Source organism: Varanus komodoensis, unplaced genomic scaffold (genome assembly GCF_004798865.1).
Source record: "Varanus komodoensis strain SLA01 unplaced genomic scaffold, ASM479886v1 scaffold79, whole genome shotgun sequence".
In the NCBI taxonomy this organism is placed as follows: domain Eukaryota; kingdom Metazoa; phylum Chordata; class Lepidosauria; order Squamata; family Varanidae; genus Varanus; species Varanus komodoensis.
Genome location: NW_025336467.1, coordinates 1,313,788 through 1,336,905, shown reverse-complemented (window position 1 = coordinate 1,336,905; position 23,118 = coordinate 1,313,788). Strand labels below are relative to the sequence as shown.

The following is a 23,118-nucleotide window of genomic DNA, read 5'->3' as shown; positions in this document are numbered from 1 at the left end:
TCCTCCAATTTGGGGGGGGGGGCGTTTTGAAGGCAAAAACATTTTTATATCCTTTTGGCATTTTTAATATTTTAAGGGTGGTTTTTGGATGTGACGGCATTGCCGGAATTAGAATGCAAAGGTACAAAGATGTGTCCATGGAAAAGTTATGTCTGTTTGGCATAACGATATTTTTTTGGACAACCACTCCATTTTTTATTGGGGCAATCCAAAATTCCACAAGCTAGTAAGAGCTCCCAATTGCTCTTATTTTATGCAAATACTGCATTTTTATAGAAAATTAAGGCAATGCATTGTCATACCCCACTCCCCTAAATAAAGCCAGGCCTAATCTGGAGCCTGGAAATTTGGACAACAACAAAATTTAAAAGCTTGGAAAACACTACACGCTTGCCAAGGTAACTTTGAAATTCACAAGTTCTTTTATTACTAGATACATTAACTTTACATTATCAAGGTATAAGTATTTTTGCAATATACCCCTTCCTCTCACCTTGTGTCTTAGACAAAAGCATAGAAAGGGTGCACTACACACACACAAACCTCTTCGCTCCACACACACACACAAGAGCACCCCAACACAAATATAATTTTCATAAACATCTGGCTGGAAAGTGACACGCACTAAATTACAAACTTGCACCGTCTCACCAGCTATCAATCCATTTCTGGTTTCTTTTTCTTTTCTTTTGCCACAAAGCTAACTCAACACACTACACTCAACCAACCACATGAGAATGGGGTACACAAAACTTATTCACACACACAGAATACTTATCTGGAGGCATCCAACCACCCCGTTATGCTCTTCCTCATCCAAAACAGACCATCTGTTAGCCCAACAAGAAACCATGGGTTAATTGAGAGGCTGTTTAGCCTCTAAACAACCCATCTTCACACATCAGTCAACAGCCTATGAAGGACCTGACCATGGGCTGTTGAATGAAAGTGAAGTGGTGGATATATGAGTGGCAGTATTATTCCTCATGGGTTGCTTAACCCAAAGGCTGGGTGGAACTAGGAAGCAGCATCCAAAGTCACTCTCTCTCTCAAGTGGGGGAACCGGGTGAAGGTACAACAGCGTCCAGACAAGAGAACCCCTGTCCGAGCAAACCCTCTCTCTCCAAGTCTAACATGGGCAACTCAGGACCCTCCAGGAGGTTCCTTACATGGAAGCCCTTCCTGGGCACAAGCTACAAAGAACACTTCAGAAACACTTTCGTCCAAGCAGACGTGTTCGGGTTCCCCACAATATTTGGTGGGACGGCTCCACTTTGGAAGGAAAGCTGCAATACCGTCGGTCCAAGGACTCAACCACATGTTCTCCTTGTGTCACAATCGTATCACCACTGTTCCCCTAGCCGGGGAGCAGCAGCTGGAGAGGGTGCCAAAAAACCAATGGGCAGTATACTCTGTTGTTTACCTTGATGTTTCAATGAATCTTTTACCATGTACTTACAGGTCTGAGTATCCCTATTTACCCATTCTACCCTATACTTCTTAGTATGATCAAGCCAGAGGCCGCCAGGTCACCCCAAGTACTGGAGGCAGCATGTCCCTTCCCATGGAATGACCCAGTCGTGGCTTGTGCAAAGTGTAGGGAATTCTTCTTCTCTTAATGAAAACCCTCCATGTGGACCCCTAAAAAGCCACCTTTAGAGTTTCTGGAATACCAAGAACTCTGCTCCTTCCAGTTTTCAGCCATGATTCTCAGATGAATATATAAAATCATACTTGTTTTTCTTTTTCTTTTCCTTTTCCTGTCAGTCACTCTGAACTAGCTGAGAAGAAAATTCTGTTAACCAACCTACACAAAGAGCACCAAGGTTGGAGAGAGCTGCTTAAATAAACGGCTTTTTGGCCCCTTGCTGGCCCAGTCACCCCAGGGTCTGGGCGGTCATCCTGGAGGATCCTGCTTGAAAACACCCAAGAAAGTGCTGGTGGAATTTCAATGTTTTGCTCAGACCCGGTACAGTTGTCTTTTTTCTTCTCTCCAACTCCTCTCCGATTGAAAAAATTCCCACTACTGGCATTTCGAATGCTCCAGTGTACTCATTCTCACACAGACGACTGACTGACACACACACACACACACACACCTACACCTCTCTTTGCAACCTTTCCCCATTTGTTCCCTGACTTGAAGGATGGGCCCAGAACTTTGGCAACGTCCCATCCCGCTCGTCCCCTAAGTAACATCCAACTGTATTCATAGGCAACTATTTAATAGGGATCTCCGAGGCTCCTCTGAACAGGCAAACTGACCTGTCACACCCCCATCTACCCACCCCCAACTCCCTGGATCATGGCCTCAGTTTCCATGCGTGTCGATTAGTGCTTCTCGACTCCAAAAAAAAAAAAAAAATCTTGTCCTGGGTTTTAACGTATCCGGGTGAAGAGGTTAAGGACGGAAACGGACTCCTAGGATCAAAAGAGAGAAACAGTCAGCTCCGTGCCCCTCCACGGATGACGAAGCCTCTGCTCACACCAGCAGATGCACTGACATCACCCAAAGGGGAGCCCCGCGAGAGCAAAACAAGCCCAAGCCCCGTTTCCAACGGAAGAGCAGGCGTGTGGATCACAGAGATCTGTGCGCTATGTGGCAACGGCTGCAGGTGCTCTGGACTGCTCACAACGGGGCTGCGGGACCCGGCCAACTCCCCTGCCAGCCCTCCGCTGGGAAATGCCACGGGAGGGGCTGAAGCAACTGACTGGGACAGCTCCGCATCCCCAGAAATGGCAAGCCCTGCTTGAAATGCAGCAGCAGCCAAATTCTGGGGCTCACACTGAAGGTGGACAGGCGGCCGTCACACGCGTTTCTCGCAGCTTCCCATCACGCAAACTCCGCCGTGCTCACCTTCGTGGAGCGTGTTTTGCTGAAGACATTCCAGAACCTCAAAGTCTCGTCGCCCGCTCCTGTTACAATGGCTTCCCCATCAGGGGACATCGCCTGCAGAACAGACGGATGAGAACCGAAGTGGCCCAGGAGTGCTTCGAAGGAGTGGGGCGCTGCTGCAAGGCAGAGCCCCCCTCCTGAGAAAACACACCTGCCGACTTGCAGAGGCACACCCGCAAGGCCGGGGTGGGCCACAGAGGGCTGGGGGCAATGCTCACCAGGTAGAGAACTCGGTACGAATGACCAGTTAGCTTTGCCACTTGTGTCAGGGACGGGTATTTCCAGACAAGGATCTGATTCTGAGAGTATCCATGGGTGCTCACCTGCCGAGAGAAGGTCTTTCAGGAGACAGCTGGGGGTGGGGGGAGGAATCTAGCATGGGTGCTGAGATGCGGAGCAGCAACAGGTAGCTTACTGGTAGGATCTGGCTCTCTGGAGAGGCACCCCCTTCCAGCTGCCAGCTTGGAAGCAAGGCGAAAAGAGGGCTTGGACTTCGGAATTTCCCGCAGTCCAAGTTGAGAAGCAGGGCTTGGAAGCTGCCTCTGGAAGGCACCCCTCCCGGGAAGGCAATCACCAGCCAGGGGACAAGGCCAGTTGGATGGGCCCCTTCTAAAGATAACAGGCCATGCAATGCTTGGAACACCTGGATCATGTGGATAAACATCACAGTGGGCAAGCGGCGCTTTTGCTCCGAGGAATTCGGAGGGGGCAGCACCCAAATTTCGAGGGGGAACAGCAGACAAGCTCTGGGGGACACCCACAAGCCTCATTCCTCTTCAGCCCAATTCGTGCCCCTCCCTTGGCCCTCGGACGACGCCTCAGAGCTGTGCTCCAATTAGTACCTACCTGCTGCCCGTTATGGAAAACAAATAACCCACCTTCCCATTCATCGTCCCACCTTCCTCCCAGAAACTGGCACTCAAAAAGCCGGCTGGTCTGCCCTGTGTAAGAACTGGCGCCCTCCATGTTTAAGACTGCAAGTCCCAGCAAGCAAAGGAAGGTGACACAACAGGCACAAGGAACACCCCCCCTCCACCCAGCCCGGCTGGAATTCCAGCAGTGCTACTGGGGTGAGCTAGCCCAGGGGAATTCCGCTTGCCACCTCAGCAGGGACTGGAAGAGGGCCCCCAAGCTCAAAGCATTCTCCATCCTCTCCCTCGGGCGTTTTGCAGAAAACACCTCTGCCCCTTGGAGGGCTCTCAGCAGAGGTCCTTACCAGCTCGTTGGCGTGTTTCGACCAGGCGAGGTTGCACACCTGCGACCCCGTGTCGATGCACTGCAAGGGCTGCCCGGTCAGTGTGTTCCAGAAGCGTATGCAGCGGTCCGCCGTCCCGCCGCCAGAGGCCAGCAGCCCGTGCTGGTGCGGGGACCAAGCAATGGCTTTGACAGCTGCCAGGTGCTCTGTGTACTGCTGCACTGGGCTGAGGCTGGAGTGGTTCCAGACAAGGAGCTGGGGAGGCAGGAGAGGTGGGTTTTGGAGCAGAGCGGCAGCTCCAGCGGCAGGTGACCCAAAGGAAAAGCCCCTCCAGCACCCCGCCATACATTTGGGGGGCCAGTCGACCTCTTGGCTGTGGAGATGCAGCAGCACCTCAATCTCGACATCCCCTATCACCTACACTGGATCCCCACTGAAGTCCGGGCCCAATTCAAGGTGCTGGTTTCCACCTATAAAGCCCTAAACAGCTTGGGTCCTGGGTACCTGAAGGAGCGCCTTCTCCCCTATGCGCCCCGTCCCTTGAGCTCTGAGGTGGAGGCCCTCCTCTGGGAGCCATCCTTGAGAGATCAAGAGGGTGACTAGCCAGAGGAGGGCCTTTTCTGCGGTGGCACCCCGATTGTGGAACATGCTCCCCAGGTTTGCCTGGTGCCAACGCATTTTTCCTTTTGGTGTCAGGCGAAACCCTTTTTATTCTCCCACTGTTTTAACTGCTGACCTGTTTTATTTAGTGGTTTTATATTTTAGCATCGGCTGCTGTGTGACTGTTACTCTTATTTCCATTTTTATTTTATTGCGTCGATCTGTTGTAAACTGTCCCGCGACGTCTAAGTATGGGACGATGTAGAAAAGTTTTAAACAAACAAACAAATGAACAAACATGGCCCCTGCTTTTTCCTTCACACTCACCTCATTCGCAATGCAATAATTGGACATCCATCTCCCCAGAACCAGGTGAAAAGTTCCATTCAGCCAAGTTAACTATGCCGGGTTTTTAAAAAAATGCTTTGCTCCCAACTGCTGCAATTCACCAATTCATTGTTTTAAATGGGGATTCTATCCTGCTTTTCAATTAAAAACCGCTCGAGGCCACTTAGAAACATAGAAACAGAGCGAGTCAGAAGGGGTCTCCCAGGCCATCTAGTCTGACCCCCGGCTCCAGCTAGCTCCGCTCCCTTTGTTCACTCGCTTGATCGGTCGGTCCTCTGGGGTGGAAACGCTGGACTGTGCCACATGCTGTGAATGCACCTCCACTAGTTCCGTCGTACGGACTGTTAGCACCAAACAGTTGCTCAAATGACAGAAGGGCCAGAGGGCTTTTCCGGGGTTTGCCAAGTTCCCTTCTGCGGCCACGGCAGACTGGACCCATGTCGGAAAAGAGTGTTTCTAATTTTGAAGGATTTTCTAGCTCTGGCTGTGCTAGCTGTCCGTTCTGCTTGCTGAAGGATGGAGTCCAATAAACTAAGCCAAAACACCACACACACACACACACACACACACAGAGTCCATGCTGCTCTTGCTCGTCACTTTACTACAGCATTTTCTGTACTTTTCCTAACAATTTCTAGCTCCTCTAGGGTAGGTTATTTATGTAAGCTGTTTTTCCACCCCAAAACACCCTGAAAGTGGCATCTGATGGTAAACACACATAATACAAATAGCTATTAAATGCAATAGCCGAATACATGGGTGCTGTTAAGTAGCTAGACATGATGCATCACGCAAAAGCAAACACAACGTACAAAAATGACCTGAGCAACCTAAAACGAAACTGAAGGGTCCCTGGAAAATTACAGAAAGGGCTCCTGGGACAAACCACCCCAGAGCTTGGGTACCGCAAGCAATGAAGTCCCATCTCCCATACCTAATGGTGGTGGATGCAAAACACAGGAGTCTCACCTCAGCGGAAAAAAGGAGCAGAGGGGCCTTTTCATTTTACGCTTCGAGAGACAGCCTGCCCGCTGCCACGAGGCCATGCAGGCCAAAGGGGGAAACTGTTTTTCAAATCAATGAAACAAAAGCAAGACACCCCCAAACCTTTGCTTCTGGTCAGCACCCGTTCTCAGCTACCCACACATCTTGCAGCAGGGGTGCCGAAGCTCAGGTTCGGGGAATAAAACCTGCCCACCTGGCTCCCAATCTTGCCCTCCGCAGCAGGGGCCTCGTTCCCTCCAACACTGCGGCAGGTTTCTGGCTCCTGATGGGGATCTCCGGCGTCCACAAAGGCTGGACTGCCACCCGTGAGGGCTAGTTATCCTCAGCTGTAAGAGGCTGCCATCTTGGGCGTCACATATCACTAGGGCGTGGCCCCCGAGAAGGGCCCTCGCTGAGCAAGAGATGCCACACCCCTGCTTCCCGGTTTCAAGCACGTGCAGCGTGGAGGAGTGAGGACGCCCAGACAGGCAAAGGGTGTTGGCACTCTACCTTGTTGTCGTTGCCACCAGATGCCAGGAGCTGGTGGTCCGTGGACCACTTCAGTCCACACACTTCCTGCCTGTGGCCTTGGAGGCGTCGTTCGGTCTGCACCGGAGGGGTCCGGATGTCTCGCTGCAGGATCATCCGGTCCCGACTGCCAGAAGACAGCTGGTCTGCATTCCACGCCAGAGCACCTGCGACAGGGAATTCGACACGTGTGCGTGTGCATGAATAACCTTCTGATGAGCGAGTCGAGAGTGTGCTCTGCTCGCTGGAAGGATTCCCTTCTCGGTTAGGAGGGTGGGCATCGGTGTGCAGTGGTGAGAAGATACTGCTGACTAGTAAAGGCAGCAAGCCCCCGGGTGTTAGCAAAAAGAGAAACCTCGGGAAAGAGGAGTGACTAAGGAGTTAACCCAGCATAAGGAGGGCTACCAGGGAAGCTGTTCCATGAACCTGAAGACACCAAAGCTCAGCAGGTTCTGAAGAACGCCCGTTCTCAGAACCAACATTGACCCAGGTGTCCCTGCTGGGACGCCTCGCAAACGCCAGCAAGAGATTCTTACAGCCCTGTTCACGCTGCAGCCTTAACTCCATCCGAAAGGGTATTTTATTAGCACAGGCAGTTTCTCCATCAGGCCTGGGACCCTCCAATCCGACCAATGAGGAAGCAGCAATACAGAGTCAGAGGTGGGAAAGGGTCTTTGCCCTCTACCAGATACTGTTAATGGGAAACAAGGTCTTTAGCACACAGCACGGATGTTCCACCCCTGAGCTACAGCCTCTGGTCCTTCCTGTGCCCTTCATGTCGTTACAATCTCTATACTTTCTGGTCCTCTTCCAATCATTAGGTATACTCAATTTTCTGCCCAGGATCCACTCTTTCTCCCTGATCCTGGATAAAGGCCACTGTGCACATTTAGTAGGGAAAAAGAAACCAAAAGAAACAGTGGCGCTTCTTGGCAGCAGGGCTATTTTTTCTGTAAACCAAACGAGGTTGCTGTTACGTTCTGTCAAGCTGTCTCTGACTTAGGACAACCTTATGAACAAACGCCTCCCAGAGTATCTTGTCCTGGACAAGGCTGCTCAGTTCTTGGAAAAACAAACAAAACTTAGGCTGGGCCTGATACGCCACAAAGAAACAAGCAGAAGTTGGATCTGTCTACCTCCTAGTTGACTGAGATTCGACACTGCGCCTCTTTTAGTTGCTTCTAATTAAAAAGCAGTTTGTCGCCTGCTTTTCAAACCAAAGTGGCGGCCCAAGAAGAAAAAAATGCCTCAATATTCAGAGCGTGATAAAATAAATAAAGAGGAGAACCGGCAAAACAGTCAGCAGGTAAAACACAGCATATTTCCAATCCTTATGTAGCTGGCACAAGAACTAAGAGAAATAGTGGAGGAGAGAGGAGAGCAACCAAGCGGATTTCCATAGAGGTCGTCCGACTCAGCTCGCCAAAGGAAGCGTGGAACGGCATAGGGCCAGCAGGAATAACCCCGGCACGCCGACAAGCCCAGGAATGGTTTAAGCACAGGAACGGTTTAATCTAGCATTATGGGAGGGCGAGGCATGGAGGTTGGCCGTGAAGTAGCATTTAAGGTGGAAGTCGCACCTACGTGCTTATGGGCCGAGATCGCTGCAGGGTGCAGCCGTGTCCTGTTGCTGCCTTCGTGCCCCCCCCCCACCCCCCAGGCGCTCTCCCCCAACAGCCCTCTGTCCACGGCATTCTCCTCACCCACTCTTGCAGTGTGGCCTTCCAACACGGACAGCTTCTTTCCTGCAGCGGCATCCCAGATCTGAACGAAACCTTTGTGGGTCCCGACGGCCACCAAATTGCCCTAAACAAGCAGGACGCAAAGCGAGACTTCACGAGGGGAAGAGGCAGGGATGGCGGCAGAAGCTGGGACTCTGTGGAACCCACGGCACCCCAACGGGCCACGCTGAAGACGACGGACATTGGTGGCTGCCCGCTTCTTACCTGCTGCAGCCATGATTTGGAACCTTTTGCCCAGAATGTGTTCCTTCAACAGCTCAGGTGTGTCGCCAGAGCCCACGTTTCTTGCCCTTGCTTGTGTGTGTCAGTGCAAAATAAAGCAAGATACTAAATGGCATTTCTTTTTGCAGAAACTGAATGCATATACAGTCCCGCCTGAAAGAGATCAGGATCCTTTCAGGTGGGATCATTACCTCCCCTCACTTACTACCTGATCTCCTGAAAGCATTTTCATGGGTAATACTGGAGCCTGAATTTAATCGGGCTTGAAGCTGGGATCTACCACAGCCCAAGCACATCCTCCACCACTGAGCAACCTCTGGCTGCAGTGGTCCGTGGACAACAAGACCCCTTGCAAATGTGTTGACACAAGATCCTTCCAACTGGAGATGCTGGGAGGTGAGCCTGGGGTATTCCAAAGGCAGAACTCGAAATCTTTGGAGAGGGATTACACATATGTTCCCTCTCCAAACAGAACTGGTTTTGAGCACCTCACCTTTCACCCCACTGTCCCCTGTGGCTTTGATTTCAGCATGAATTAGATTTATCTGAGGCAAGCTGAGACGGAAGAGTAGCTTGCAACTTCCAGGGCGACCTGGCCAGCTCACAGAGCACTGTGCCCTTAAGCTCTTATTCAGCCTAGATTTAGTCCTGAGCAGTGGCTGATGGAAATGCGGCCCAGTTCCTCCTCTGGTGAGGGTTCCACAGCATGGCGACAATCAGGAGTGCCGGACATTTCCCTTTTAGTTGTTACAACCAAAGACCAGAATGCTAGCTGGGAAACTTCAATTTACGGCTGGCAGCGAGCACTAGAGCCCAAGAGCTCCCAGCACAGGCGTGTTACAAGAAGAGCTGGCTCAAGCATCACAGTATGGCCACCACGTTTCGCCATATTTCCCACATGACAAGCACACTGACCCTCTCTGACCATCCCACGGAGGTTACAGAGTCGCCTTCCACGGAGAGGTCACAGAGCCGAGTCACCTTGAGAGGGGGAAAAAAAAGACCAGAGAAACAAGAATCAGCACGAGAGTTTATACTGGGACTGATAAAAGCAGCTAAGGCATACTTTAAAAATTCCCCCACATGATCTCACAAACAGATGACTCGCCTTGTGATGGAAGGGATACAAACCCCATTGCCTACCACCCTGAGCCCACAGGAAGATAAACCCCTGTAAGAAGCGCATATATTCCAAGGAGCAAGTATCCTTCAAGTACCCCTTTACCTGGCTGGTGCACGCACTCCAGAGATAGACACAGGTTCCAAGGCCAACACTGAGGACATTGAGAGAGGACCAGTCAACCAGATTCAAGTAGAAGTCATCCTGCAGCTCTGGGGCATCCAGAACTTTGAATGGGATCTTGGAGATCTTCCTTGTTGGCTTTCGGGGGGATCGAAGCAGCTTTTGGCTGGTGTTGGGAGTAATACAGGGAGGGGATGTAAAAAAGAGAAACGTGGTTAGTTCCATGAGCATTATCCCAGAGCTAGGTATTATCAATTCTTGCAGATGTCATGAAAGCAAGCACCATCTTTTAAAGTATCAAGCAGCCAACATCTGGGAGTACTTCCTGAGGTCACTCTTGAGTGGTGTTCTCAAAAGCAGCTACATTTTGGGGGGATGTTCTCTGCCTATTTTTTGTTTTAGAAAGGTTATCTGGAAATATCAAGAGGGGAGGATTTTTCTCAGTGGCAAATCTGCATGTCCTTAGGGAACTCCTTTTTTTGAATCAATTGGCCAATAGTTTGACCGCTCTAACAATTCGGGAATGTAGAAACTGTTTTAAAGCAAGGAACAGCAGAGGGAGGAGGGCAGGAGCAAAGTTTGCTGAGTGCTTCAAAGCCGAATGCACGCAACCCACTCCCCATCCTGGTAAGGCCATTAAAACTAGGGCCTCCTCGCTCAGCTCCACCAACAACGTCCCTAGAAACTGCTTGCTGCCTCGCCAAAGCCCTGCCATAATATACGCGCCTGACACATCAAGGACAGTGTCTGAGGGGTGAAGAGGGAGCACAGTCAACCCGTGGCCACCCTAAACGATTTGGCTGCACAGCCAGTCGCTTTTGTCTCACTGCTCCTACAGTGCCCAGCTGCAGAGAGACACAAAAGAAGGGAGAAAGGAGCCCTTCCAGAAAAACAAAACCCAAAAGCCCAAATACAATCTAGGCTGGGGTCCTCAAACTTATCAAACAGGGGGCCAGTTCATGGTCCCTCAGACGGCTGGGGGGCTGGACTACAGTTTGAACAAAATACGAATGAATTTCTACGCACACGGCACATACCTTATTTGCAGTGCAAAAAACCCAGGAAAAAACAATACAATATTTAAAAAGAAGAACGATTTTAATCAACATAAACTTATTAGTATTTCAGGGGAAGCATGGCCCTGCTCTTGGCTACTGAGATGGCCAGTGTCTGGTCCCATATTCGCTCCTCTCTCTGGGATTCAGAGCCAGCGTGTGCGTGGCTGGCGCACGCGCAATTCACGCTGGCAAGGCCAGCGCAGCAGCAGGAGCGAGCCAGAGCTGGCAGAGAGAGCTGGCACATGCGCAGTTGAAGGGGGCAGTCACCCTTTGGTGCGTGTGCCGGCTCTCCGCCAGTCTCCGAAAGTGAAAGAGTTTCAGAGAACGCCTGTGCCGGCTCACAGCTTCTGGACTCGTTCGGAGAGCGTTTTCTCCAAACAAGCCTGAAAGCTCTCAGGCAGGCGGTATCTGGCCCCCAGGATGTGGTTTGAGGACCCCTGATCTAGGTGCTTCTGCCTTAGTTTCCCACCTGCTGCCAAGCAAATGGAGGAGGAGAGAACTTCCCCCTTTCTGCACTCTCTGGTTAATGGGAGGGTGGTAAAATGGAAGGGCTGCAGTATCTCGGCGGGGGGGGGGGGGCAAATGTCACTCAGGCTCCACCTGCTCCTCCACCAACCTCCACCAGACAGCCCTGGCCGAACCCGGATTCCAATTGGCCTCCCTCTTTCTCGCCTGAGATATGAAGACAGCCCCCGAGAACCCTCGCCCCCATTAACAGACACCCCCAGAAGAGCAGCCAACCTTTTGTTGCTAACCGGGGAGAGAGAATACGGGGAGACCTCGTTGCCATCATCCGGGCTGGATCGTTTTGTGGTGAGGGAGTACTAGACGGACAACGAGAAATAAAGCAGCATCCCAGAGTTAGCAGCCATACAGAAGTGGTCCCTCCTCCTGGGGGGGCGGGGGAGCCAAAAATACCTTTGGACCCCACCCATCCAAGTCCAACACTTGTCCAAGCAACAGGACCCTGCCAGTCTGTCTTTCCAGTGATATGATCCCTGTTTCCTGCTACTCAGTTTTATTTATTTGTTGCATTTCCACCCCCCCATTTTCTGTAAGCCCCTTTACGAAGTGCTGGGAGAGAAGATGGGCTGTGATTTCAGCAGGCGGATGCACAAGAGCTGGTAAGCAAAACTACAGTGTGGGGGAGGCAGAAGCAGCCCTGCCTTGCCCTCCACAAGACAAAGGATGTGTGCTGGGAAGGTGCTGATTTGCCCGATGGATCAGCCGCCGGGTGAGCAGGGAATGCCAGAGCGTGGCGCAGCTGAGGCTTCCCAAGCTAGGGTGGCAGCTGCCCAGTCGCCTTGCCTGTGTAGCAGCCTCCCTATGTGGGGAGGGGCCGCACAAGTGAGTCCCTGGGCCTTCAAAAATCACACAACATCCCCGGTCCGTGACCAGAGATTACAGCCCGGCTTCTAAGGGCCACAGCCTGGCAGCCAAGCCCTGCCCTCTCGGAGGGTTCCATGGGCCGAACAGGCTAGGAAAGGACCAAGGTTGCTAGAAAGGCAGGTAGGAAATGAAGCTTACATTCCCATTTCTGTACTTAATTCCTGAATACCCCAAGCAGCACCTACCTCCAAGCCTGCTTTACCTCCCAGCTTTGCTTCCTTTCTGGAAGGCCCTGCCTCACCTCTGTGTCAAAACGACGGCAGATAATTCCCAAGGATAATCCTGCCATTAGCTGTTTGGACACCACAGCCCTGGCTCTGCCCAGCTTTCCTGCTTCCCGATCCTACTGCTTCGGTTTCTCTGGGGGAGAGGGGTTGAGAACGGGAGAAAAGGTACCGTGAAGAGACTTTTCTTCTCAGGGGTGGAGGGCTGCAGCCGCCTGTCCTCCGTCTGGGGATCCTGTACTTTCTCAATCCCTGCTCCCAGGAGCTCATTCTTTAGCAAGGCTGAATATGCTAGGCCATCTGCGTGGACGAGAGAAGGGGAGAAACCTGAGGGAGGAGGAACTAAAGGTGTCTGCTTTTTTAATAGGACAGAAGCAACTGGGTTAGATGCAACATTCCACAGAAAGGAAGAAAAGCACAGAATTGGTAAAGCTGAGAAAACATAAGGCTCTGTTAACAACACAATAGTGACAAAATATGCATGCCAACTCCAAATGTGTCATACTAAAATTACTAGGAATCTTACAATCACACCAGTATCAGAATTAAGATTTGTCCTTCACATTTACTTGAAATCCAGTAGCACAGAATACAGTGGGGCTTATCTCTAAGTAGAGATGAATTATCACTGCACCATGAAAAACCTACCTATATATTCTTCAGAGCAACCAATAAAATACATCATTTAAAAATGTCAGCCTACAAAATCAGTATCTCCAATGTGCTATTTCAGGTAAAAACACCTATCTGACGGAGATGACTCAACCTGGATTCCTTCCTTCACCTGTCCAAGGTGTCTATGACAAGGTTTCGAGGTGGCTGGATGGAGGGGATGCGGTGGATGTGGTTTACCTGGATTTCAGCAAGGCCTTTGGCAAAGTGCCCCATGATATCCTGGTTGAGAAACAGGAGTTTTGGGATACACCAAAGCACTGTCTGGTGGATTAGGGCATGGTTGACTGACCGAAAGCAGAGGGTAACTATTAGTGGGGAACCATCGGGATGGTGGCCAGTGACAAGCGGGGTCCCCCAGGGCTCTGTCAGAATGATGTTCAATGTGGGTAAGTGCAAGGTCTTGCACTTGGGACATGGGAATGGGTGCCATAAGTACAGATTAGGGGACAAGTGGCTGGAGAGCGGCACTTGCGAAAGGGACCTCGGGGTGCTGGTTGACTGCAGGCTGAACATGAGCCAGCCGTGTGATGCGGTGGCCAAGAGGGCGAACGCCACCCTTGGTTGCACAGCCAGAAGTGTGGCTTCTAGAGCGAGAGAGGTGTTACTGCCACTCTACACGACTCTGGTGCGCCCGCAACTGGAGTATTGTGTTCAGTTTTGGGCCCCTCGTTACAGGAAGGCTATAGCCAGGTTGGAGTCAGAGCAGCGTAGGGCCACAAGGTTGGTGGCCAGTTTGTAGGGGATGCCGTATGAGGCGAGACTGAGGGAACTGGGTCTCTTCAGCCTGGAGAAGAGGAGGCTCAGAAGGTATCTTTTGGCGACATACATGTATGTGAGGGGGTGTCACACAGAGGTGCGTAGAGACCTGTTCTCCCCTGCAGAGGAAGGCAGGATGCCCTGTAACAGAGCAAAGCTCAGGGAACCCAGGTTCCATCTGGATGCCAGGAAGCATTTCCTGATAGTCGGGACCCCGAGGGTATGGACTGGGCTTCCATGGGAGGTGGTTTAGGCCCCACTGGTGAGGGTGTTCAAGGGCAGGGTAGATATGCACATGGTGGGCATGTCGTGAGCGGAGCCAGGAGTCAGACTAGATGGCCCGGGAGACCCCTTCTGACTTGCCCTGTTTCTATGTCTAGCAAAAAGGATCAAGCCCAATCTTAGCTATCTCCCAAAGATAAACACAAGGGAACCTCGTAATAACTGGCATCCTCCACAGGGAGCCACAGCTAAGCAGGGAGAAGTATGGACAAAGAGACGGGGCTGGAGTCTACCTTTGCCATTGTCCGATGTGGCATCTTTTGCTTTTCTGTTCTGGCTCGGAGATTTTTCATTTTCCTGGAAGTGCAGACGACAAGGTTAAGCATGCACCCGTGTTCAAAATTTCCAGCCTGCTCTGGGGATATGTTCTGCTTTGTCACCTACCCAAAACAGGCAGGACAACTTCTGGAGGCCGTCTTTGACCATGGGGGTACATTCCAACCTTCCTTGTGTGTGTACTGGGAAGGATGCTCCCTTCCGCATGCTTTTCTAGGGATTGCTCAAGGGAAATACTTGGTCAAGCTTTTTACGAGCATAATAAAATTACATTAAACATCACTTCCTGCCACAGATCTAGAGTTAATGTCACACATCTTGTTAAAGCAGGGACTGGCTTCAATGAAACCTTCCCTGCTTGAATTTGTACTAGGAGTAAGTATGTCGGACTGTATAAAAAGTAGCTATCACTCTCACTCTAGACTTTAATATTTCTGGAACTCACCAAGTTTATCGCTGAAATTCTAAGCTCTCTGAGACAAAGAAAGCAATCTTGTTATGCTCCCTGGGCTCTGAGCGTCTTACGGACTAAAGGGTGGATCAGAAAACCACTCTGACGTCGTAAAAGCTGCGATGCCCGAGAGCCAGTGTTCCACTATCCCAGCGTTCTGTTTGTGCAGCTGCACACAGGAAAACTCCCACGCAGGGTGTGAGTGCCAGAACCTCTCACCCAAGTTTGGAGATTGCAGAAAGACATTGGATGCCCAGTGGTAGCCTCATCCATTAAAACCCCAGAAGTAGGCATCAGAAATTGCTCCCTCGCCCACCAACTGCCTCTGAGGCTGGAAAATCAACCTTGGAGGGGTGAGGAAAGAACATTCCAGTGGAATGGAGGGCGGGGGAAGAGATCGCCTCCACTGTCAAGGGTGCAGACCACCAGACTGCTAACACTGGGACAGCCTGAAGACGTTCCCCATGTTTTGACTGAATTGGGGAGGTCTAAGGAATTGTTATTACTCCATTCTTTTTGACTCAACCAAGGCTTCCCCTTCTGTACTAACAAATATTCAGAAACTTCATTTAGCTAGCCACCTTACACTTCATATTAGAACCCTGGCTCAACTTTCTCATGCTTTTGTATGAAATGCCAGGTTGCAAAGGTCATTCTGACTAAACTTCCCAAACAACTTTCTGAATCAAAAACGTTAGCTACTCAAAGGCTTTATGTCCCCCGATAAATAACTTGTATTTTTTGTAAAAAAAAGATCAGAATACAATAGAACCGTGCGCTGTTAGGACAGGCTTTGGGAACAGACGTCACTGAAAATAAGTACATAATGATACTGTGATTCATGTTCTGCCCCAATGCAGGAGAAATAGAAGCTCTGATTTCTATTGATAGTTGGACAAATTATTTTACTAAATTGCATGGTTCTCAGATAATTTATCTCCCTGCTGTAGACAATGGTTCTCCCTGGTTGAGATCCAGTGCTATTATCTAGGATGAAAAGCTTGACTGAAAAAGCTCTTTAAACCTCCAGGAGAAAATGTTTTTGCATCAGAATGGCTTAAAAGATATTCCAAGTGGTGGCCTCTATTTTTTGCAGAGTGATTCACCCCAAAGAATTCAATACTTATTTCCTCCAAGATGGAACTCAGTCTGCAGCTGAGCCTATTTTTAAAGTCCCCTTCCTTCTCAGAATTATACACCAATTAGCCAGTTGGCCATTCTTCCCAAAATACCTGCTACATTTTCTTAATAGATATCAGGATGGTTCTATTTATTATTGTTTAACAATAACCCACAAAACACTATTTAACATTAACTCACAAAGCAAAGGGGGTTTAGGAACTCCTATTGTTTTACTGGTCGTTGTTACAAGTTCTCATATAGGAGACGGCCATCCTCCCTTTCCAGGATGCTACCAAATACTGGATAAAAAGTCTGCCTTCTAGGCATCTTCCCCTCCTCCTCCCTCCACAGACTAGGTTGTCCTGCAATGCTCACATTTATCCTGTGAAAACTGATGCTCCAATTTGCTCCAGCTCGGGAAGGAATGAATCTGTCACCGTGCTTACTGGGGGAGGAAACAGGGGAGTTTGAAGGTGTTAGTGTCCTCCTCGTGTCCACCACCTGGAATTTGAAAAGTGGGGGAAGGAGCCATCAGAAACACAAACTGATAACCAAGCAAATACCAGGGAGGGGGTACGGGAGATGGGGAAACACTGCAATTTCCACTAGAACAGTACTTTTTTATTTTACAGAACTGATCCCACAACATTTGCATTTTAACCCTTAATTACAATAACATGATACAGTAAGAGACCATCCTAAGTACACTGACATATGGCTGCGTAAATGTGCAAAGAATCGTGCAGAAAAATTGCAGCCTCAGTGTCAGAAGAAAGAAACCATGGGGCTACACAATTTCAATCTGCACATTAAATAAAATGGTTCCGGAAAGCTGCTGTTTCGTTTCAAGCAGAGTATTTTTATTAAAAGCATTTCCCAACCAGAGCAAAAATGCTTTCCCAGGGGTTGAAGGGACTATGACATCAGTCCAGCTCGACCCCTCTACCCAGTAACAGAGAGGTTCGCCTGGCACTGAGCCTATATTCTTTTTGGCACCAGGTGCAAACCCTTTTATCTGAACGTTATTTTAAGAATCAACGATTTTAGAAGTTAACAGTGACTTTAAAAAAAAATTCTGGTTCATTTATTTTTATTGGTTTAATTGGATAGAATTTTATTACTGGTTGTATTTCTCATAAATTTATTATCTATTGTACTATTGATTATACTTTTATTGTTGTGGATTTTATGTTTTGTAAGTCATCTTGAGATGGTTGGTGAAAGACAGAATAAACATGTTTTGTTAAAAAGCTATTAACAGCACTGGGATTTTTTTTAACTGTCGAAAGGACAGCTGCTCCACCTCTGCAAAGCAATCATGCATGCATCCAATCACCCGTGGCTCAGTTCTTCGGTCCTTCCACTGTCCCCACTCTCTTGAAACTGCAAACCCTTCTGGAATTTTGTACCACGCCCACTCTGAAACCAGCAGAATTTCAAATGCTGAACCATAATAATGTCGACTTACACAAGGCATCATGTTTTCATTCTGGATATTGATTTGACGGAGAAGGCGCCTTTCATAATCTTGATCCATGGCGAAGATGCAGGGATGAGGGGAAGAAAAGGTCGAGTGGCTTACACAGTTCTGCTCGGAAACCAGGGCGCAAGAAATACGCTACAACAAGAACCAACATGTCAAAACGCTGAGCAACTACTTTGGAAAGACTAAAACCACACAGCTAAGTGCTGTGCAGTCTCCATCCAAATCGTCCTCCAGAGATAGGTAACAAGTACCCTTCTCTCTGGAAGCAGGAAAGGCCACTGGGCCCCCTCCAGAAGTTTTCAATGACATCCGCCCACAATTTCTTATGCAAAAGAGTCCCAGCTTAAGAGAACCAGTCGTCTCTGCTCCCGGTCTTAAAAAGGGAGGTTTGGGAGGAAGGAGAAAACTATGCTTTAAAACAGGGTGAAGGTGGATTAAGATGGATGTACGCACTCAGGTTTGCAGTACAACAGCTGCGCACCTGATCTGGCTTGCTCTTTGCTGGGCACTTCTTCTTTTCTGCCTTTTATTTATTTGATTTATATCCTGCCTTTTCCCCACAAAGGGCTCAAGGCAGCTTACATCATTCTCCTCCTCCATCTTATCCCCACAACAACAACCCTGTGAGGTAGGCTGGGCTGAGAGTCTGTGACTGGCCCAAAGGCACCCAGTTGGCTCGATGGCCAAGTGAGGACTAGAACCCAGATCGCCCGAGTCCCAGTCCCATGCTCTAACCACTACACCACACTGGCTGTCTTCCGACTTCAAACCTAATCTGCTTTTCCTCCCATCCACTCAGGGCAAGATACGTCTTGGAAACCCCTCTTGTGGCTAGATAAAGCTGGACAGCGGCTGTTTTTGCTTCCTACCCCATTTCTCTGGGCCAAGATGTCCCTAGGCAGCCCTTCTAGGGGAACTCATCACATTTGTCCTCCTGCCTCCTTCAAAGGTTCCCCCTTCGAGCAGACAAAAGCCACAGAGCATTTTCCTTGTCTTGCTCCCAAGTACAAACCTCCCAGAATCGATCTCTGAGCATGCACAGAGCGGTTTGTTGAACCCAGTCTAGTTTTCAAGTCCAGGGACTCTCCTCCTTATGAAGGTGCCTGGGCCCCATAACCTCAGGAGGGGCTTTCTGAAGGTGAGCACACCTCCTCTCCATGAACTGCTATTCAGGTGGGCTTCTGCTGATGCTTTCCCATGGGATTGAGAGTGGGCAGGAGGGGGCAGCCTGTGTCTGAGAATTCCTCATCCTCAGAGACTCCTCCCACTGGCTGTACATCAGGATAGTTCCCACAGACCACCTGGCTTGGCAAAGCACCTGGCCCTGAGACAGTCACTTCCTCCTGCATCTCAGAATCTTCACCTGCCCCCCCCACACCCCACAATTCCACTGCAATCTACCTGCTCCTTTCTCTTTCTGAAGAACAGTCTGGGATGCAGCCAGCAATCTGTGGGAACCATCATCCAAGACTGCCATTTTAACTCCCAACATCCCGAGACCATTTGGCAGTGGACATATATAAAAAAGTTGTAAAATAAATAAATAATGCTGAAATGGAGAACTCCTGACTGTTGACCAGACCAGTTATGGATTATGGGAGTTGTAGTCCCTGCAGGACACCTGGTTACCTACAGCTGCTCTAGGAGTGGATTTAGGCAAAGGGCACACTACAATTTTATATGCGGTTGGCCTTGGAGCCCTAGTTAATATGGTATCTATAATGTCATGTTTAAGCTTGTTGTGTAATCAAAATTCGTGTCAATTATATCGTATAGCCGGGAATGGACAAAAGGCAGCCGTCCATACATTTTGGACTTCATTTCCCAGAAGCCTCTGCCAGCATGGCCAGTGATGAGGAATGCTGGGAAGTCAAGTCAGAATAGCTGAAGAGCTACTTTCCCTCCGCCCCCACGACTGGTTTGAAAAAGCCATGCATATCGACAAGAAAAACGATTATTTCACAACGTTTACTCTCTTCTGCAAGGTGTGAGGAAGAGTGAAGAGCTAAGACTCAGAAAATCGTCTCCAGGAACCTGCCACAGGGAGCTGTATCTTATGTACCTGGAACAGAAACTGATCTCTCTTTAAGCTGCCTTCTGTATTACTTTTCCCAAGCTGAATTTTCGATTACAAGCTTATCCAGGACAGGTAGTAGCACCCATATAGGCCGATAGTCCTGTAACAACTAACAGCAACTCAAGTGTACCATTACAGTCATGAGAGCTAGTGTGTTTATTATTTCATTCGATTTCTATGCCGCCCAATAACCTGAATGTTCTCTGGGCAGCTTATGAATGCTAAAACAGCATAAAATACAATAAAACAGAAAACATCTCATAATAAAGTACATCCGCACACCATCATAGTCAATAAATTAACCAAATTAAATAAGTAATCCATAACAAAACATTAAAGTATTAAATTAACCAAAAAAACCACCTTGTTTAAATTAAAAAAAAGGAAATACCAGCACCAGACTCAAGGGCTGGCTCCCCCCAACCCCAAGAGGTGGAATTCCTTTTTCAAAATGAGAAGCACTTTTCTTAAGCCAAATCAGATTTTGTGGCTTTCTGGGCAAACACCCCCTGCCCCTTAGCAGTCCTACCAATATGGTAACTTACTGTGAACCAGCTGTGAGAGCGAGGGAGCAAAACATTTTTTCTCCTATTACCTCCCCCCTGCCCGCCAACCCCGGAGGACATTTTTCATCTTTTTCCAATGGAAAACCAGGAAGTTGAGGGAAAAAAATCAAACATTGCAAAAAATATTTTATTTTTCCAAATGAGTAAAGCATTTTTCTCACTGAGAATGTAGTGTAGAAGGTTTTGATGCAAGACAATCTACAGATTAGAGAATAATTCCTTTGCAGACCCTGTGCCAGCCTATCCTAGCATGAGTTTTGCCAGATGCGTGGGATTACAACTGCTAGCATCCCCCGGGCAGCTGTGGCATATACAGTACTAAGATAAGGATGCATTGTTCCACCTTGAGATATTGACTCCTCCACACAAGTATCCTGCAAACAGAAGTGATAACTCCAAACTTGTTTAGGGATGCCAGCCAAATCATACAGTTAACTCCTTCCATGTGGTTGGACTTTTAACCATTGCCCTGCAGGGCACTGGCACTTTAAAGCTTTTAAACCCTGCCCTTCACAATGTTTCAGGGAAGTAATACAATAAAATAAATAGGCTACAGCAGCAAAATTAAAGAAAATAAAATGCAATCTTAAAACACTATTAACATTTAAAATAATGGGAAAAGTCATGCTCAATGCAGTTCAACTCTTCCCGTATGGCTAATGCGAGCACTAATTCGTTCCATTTACAAGAGGCAGGTATACATAGTTATGCCCTCACACACACGTAAAGGATAATCACCCGAAAAGCATCAAAGATAATGATGTAGCTTACTTAATATGGAGTTATATCCCACTTTTCCCTTACAACAAACTCAAAGCAGTTTACATAATTCTCCTGCTGCTGCTCTCCATCTTCTCCCCACAACAACAACCCTGTGAGGTATGCAGTAACAGGTGTAGAGTCACCCAACTGGCTTCATGGCTGAGTGGGGACTAAAACCCAAATCACCTGTCTGTCCCATCATCTTAACCGCTGTGCCACACTGGCTCTCAAATACTGCATTTGCGATTAGCATTTTTCTTAATGATTTTGGAAAATGAACTTCAGGGGAGAAATTAAACATGCAAAAAGTGTCCGAGGGAATATCCCATCCCACAACATTTTCTGGGGAAGCCACGAAGCCCACTGGGCACCTTTGGGCCAGTCACAGATTCTCAGCCTGCCTCGCAGGGTGGTTGTTGCGGGGATAAGACTGAGAGCAGCCAGAAAAGAATGATGTAAGCCATTTTGTGTTCATTGTGAAAAACGCTGGGTATAAATCTAATAACTAACCAAGAATACATCTCTCACCTCAAAGCACATAACCCTCCGCTCAGCAGCAAGAAAACGGCTTCTCTCAAATTTACTCCTCTCCAAGTCACCCCCGTCCCAGAAGGCTAGTCTAAAAGGAGGAAAAATGGAGTCATCAAGCACCTGTCCACCCACCTAGTGCCCAAATGAGCACTTCAATAACTCACACAGCAACTGCTTCCTCCTCACGGCAGCCCTTCCCTTGGAGATTCCCCCGGACCGCCATATGGGAAAAGAGACGATGCACCCTTGGCTTCCTTCCTCTGAAGCCCAAACCCCACCTTGGTGGGGGAGATGGGGGGTCACCCCCATTTCCCTCCCAACCATCGTGTTCTTGCTTAGCCCGCTTCCTTCTTTCCTCTGCATTAAAGCAAAGGTCTATCTCCTTTGCAAGGGAAGAGGAGCGATGCTCCAACACCCACTCCTTGCTTTACCCAGGAAGGTTCCCGCATCAGCTGCTTCTCCTCAAATTAAATCCCCCAGAATAGTCCCTCCCGTGCAAGACTGCAAGGACAGGGATCGCTCGGCCTACCACTCCCACCACGTCCTTCCACTGGCTAGGCTGACTGGGGCTGATGGGAGTTGCAGTCCAATGGCTGGCTGCAGGTGCCTTCAAGCCAGGACTCTCCTGCACCCCTCCCCGACTGCAAAACGGGGGGCCTGCACCACCCCGCCCCGGCTGGCCTATGGGAAGCGGCATGCCCCGCCCCCTCCCGCAGCTGCCCCACGGCGCCCCTCCCCTAACGGGGCGCCCCAGCAAGGTGGGCTGACCCACCCCACGCAAGCGACCCTCCCCCTTTCAGGCTCCTACGCCAGCACGGGGCAGCACAGGCAGCCCCCGCGCTCCGCTGCAGCCAGGGGGGCGCGCGAGCCCTTACCGTCACTCCGACCGAAGACGAGACGAAAAGTCGCGGAGTGAGCACTCAGCCCACATCGCCTGCCCTCGGCGGGCGCATCCAATATGGCCTCGGTCACTTGCCCCGCCCACTGATTCTCACAGGCGCCGCCTCCTCCCGGCGCGCAGGGCACCACGGGAGGAGCCGGCGGCCCCGCCCGACCTGCGCCCTGATTCGTCCCGTTCGAAACAATACAACCCGAGCGGGGAGGGGGCGGGGAGGAGCGGGGAGCGGGCCGTTGCCTAGCGACCGGCCGCGGCCTAGTCGCTCCCGACGAAGCCTGCTTGCCCGCCGTGCAGCGCGCACAAAAGCAAACCCGAAAAATGTCAACAGCGCTTGTCAGAGCGAGAGGATGCGCGTCACTTTTCTCCCTCTCCCCATAAATATAAATAAATAAGGGCAGGGGAGAGATGGCAGTACTGCTCGTGCAAAATGTGGGGGGGGGGAGACGCCCTGCAAAAAAATATTGGCGATATTTGTACCCCTCTTTGTAAGCAAAAAGGTGCTTCCACGATTAGAAGAGAGACAGTTTAGGATCTCAGGCTAACAGGCAAAGGACAAGGAAGAAACTGTAAATGGTATGACAGATCATAAAAGGCAGAAACATAATTTTTACAATTATCATTATTGTTATTCTGCACAGCCCAATAGTTGAATGTGAAATAATATGCAAAGCCACTCCTCTGGATTTTGCATGGGTTAAAACGCATGCCAAAATACACGTGTGCATGGCCAAGTATATGTGGAGAAATAAAGATCCATAAGTATCTACCTGTATCAGTATGTTGCATTATGAAGAATGCAACATGCAC

General features: G+C 49.5%; 1 protein-coding gene across 2 annotated transcripts; it reads right to left on the bottom strand.

Moving 5' to 3' along the window:
* Positions 1-403: 403 nt before the first annotated feature.
* Positions 404-22,373, bottom strand: FZR1 (fizzy and cell division cycle 20 related 1). 2 transcript variants are annotated; one of them, XM_044453458.1, is made up of 15 exons: positions 22,289-22,373; positions 21,411-21,501; positions 17,460-17,609; positions 16,367-16,492; positions 14,376-14,439; positions 12,602-12,729; positions 11,558-11,640; positions 9,741-9,924; positions 9,431-9,496; positions 8,255-8,357; positions 6,534-6,718; positions 4,113-4,346; positions 3,115-3,219; positions 2,858-2,950; positions 404-2,421 (listed from the first exon to the last, which is right to left on the bottom strand). In XM_044453458.1, the coding sequence occupies exons 2-15, from the start codon at positions 21,420-21,422 to the stop codon at positions 2,380-2,382; spliced, it is 1,575 nt and encodes a 524-aa protein (XP_044309393.1). In that variant the 5' UTR covers positions 21,423-21,501; positions 22,289-22,373; the 3' UTR covers positions 404-2,379. The 2 variants fall into 2 exon arrangements, with proteins under 2 accessions (XP_044309393.1, XP_044309394.1); XM_044453459.1 differs by lacking the exon at positions 21,411-21,501 and having other exon boundaries at positions 22,289-22,352.
* Positions 22,374-23,118: the final 745 nt, after the last annotated feature.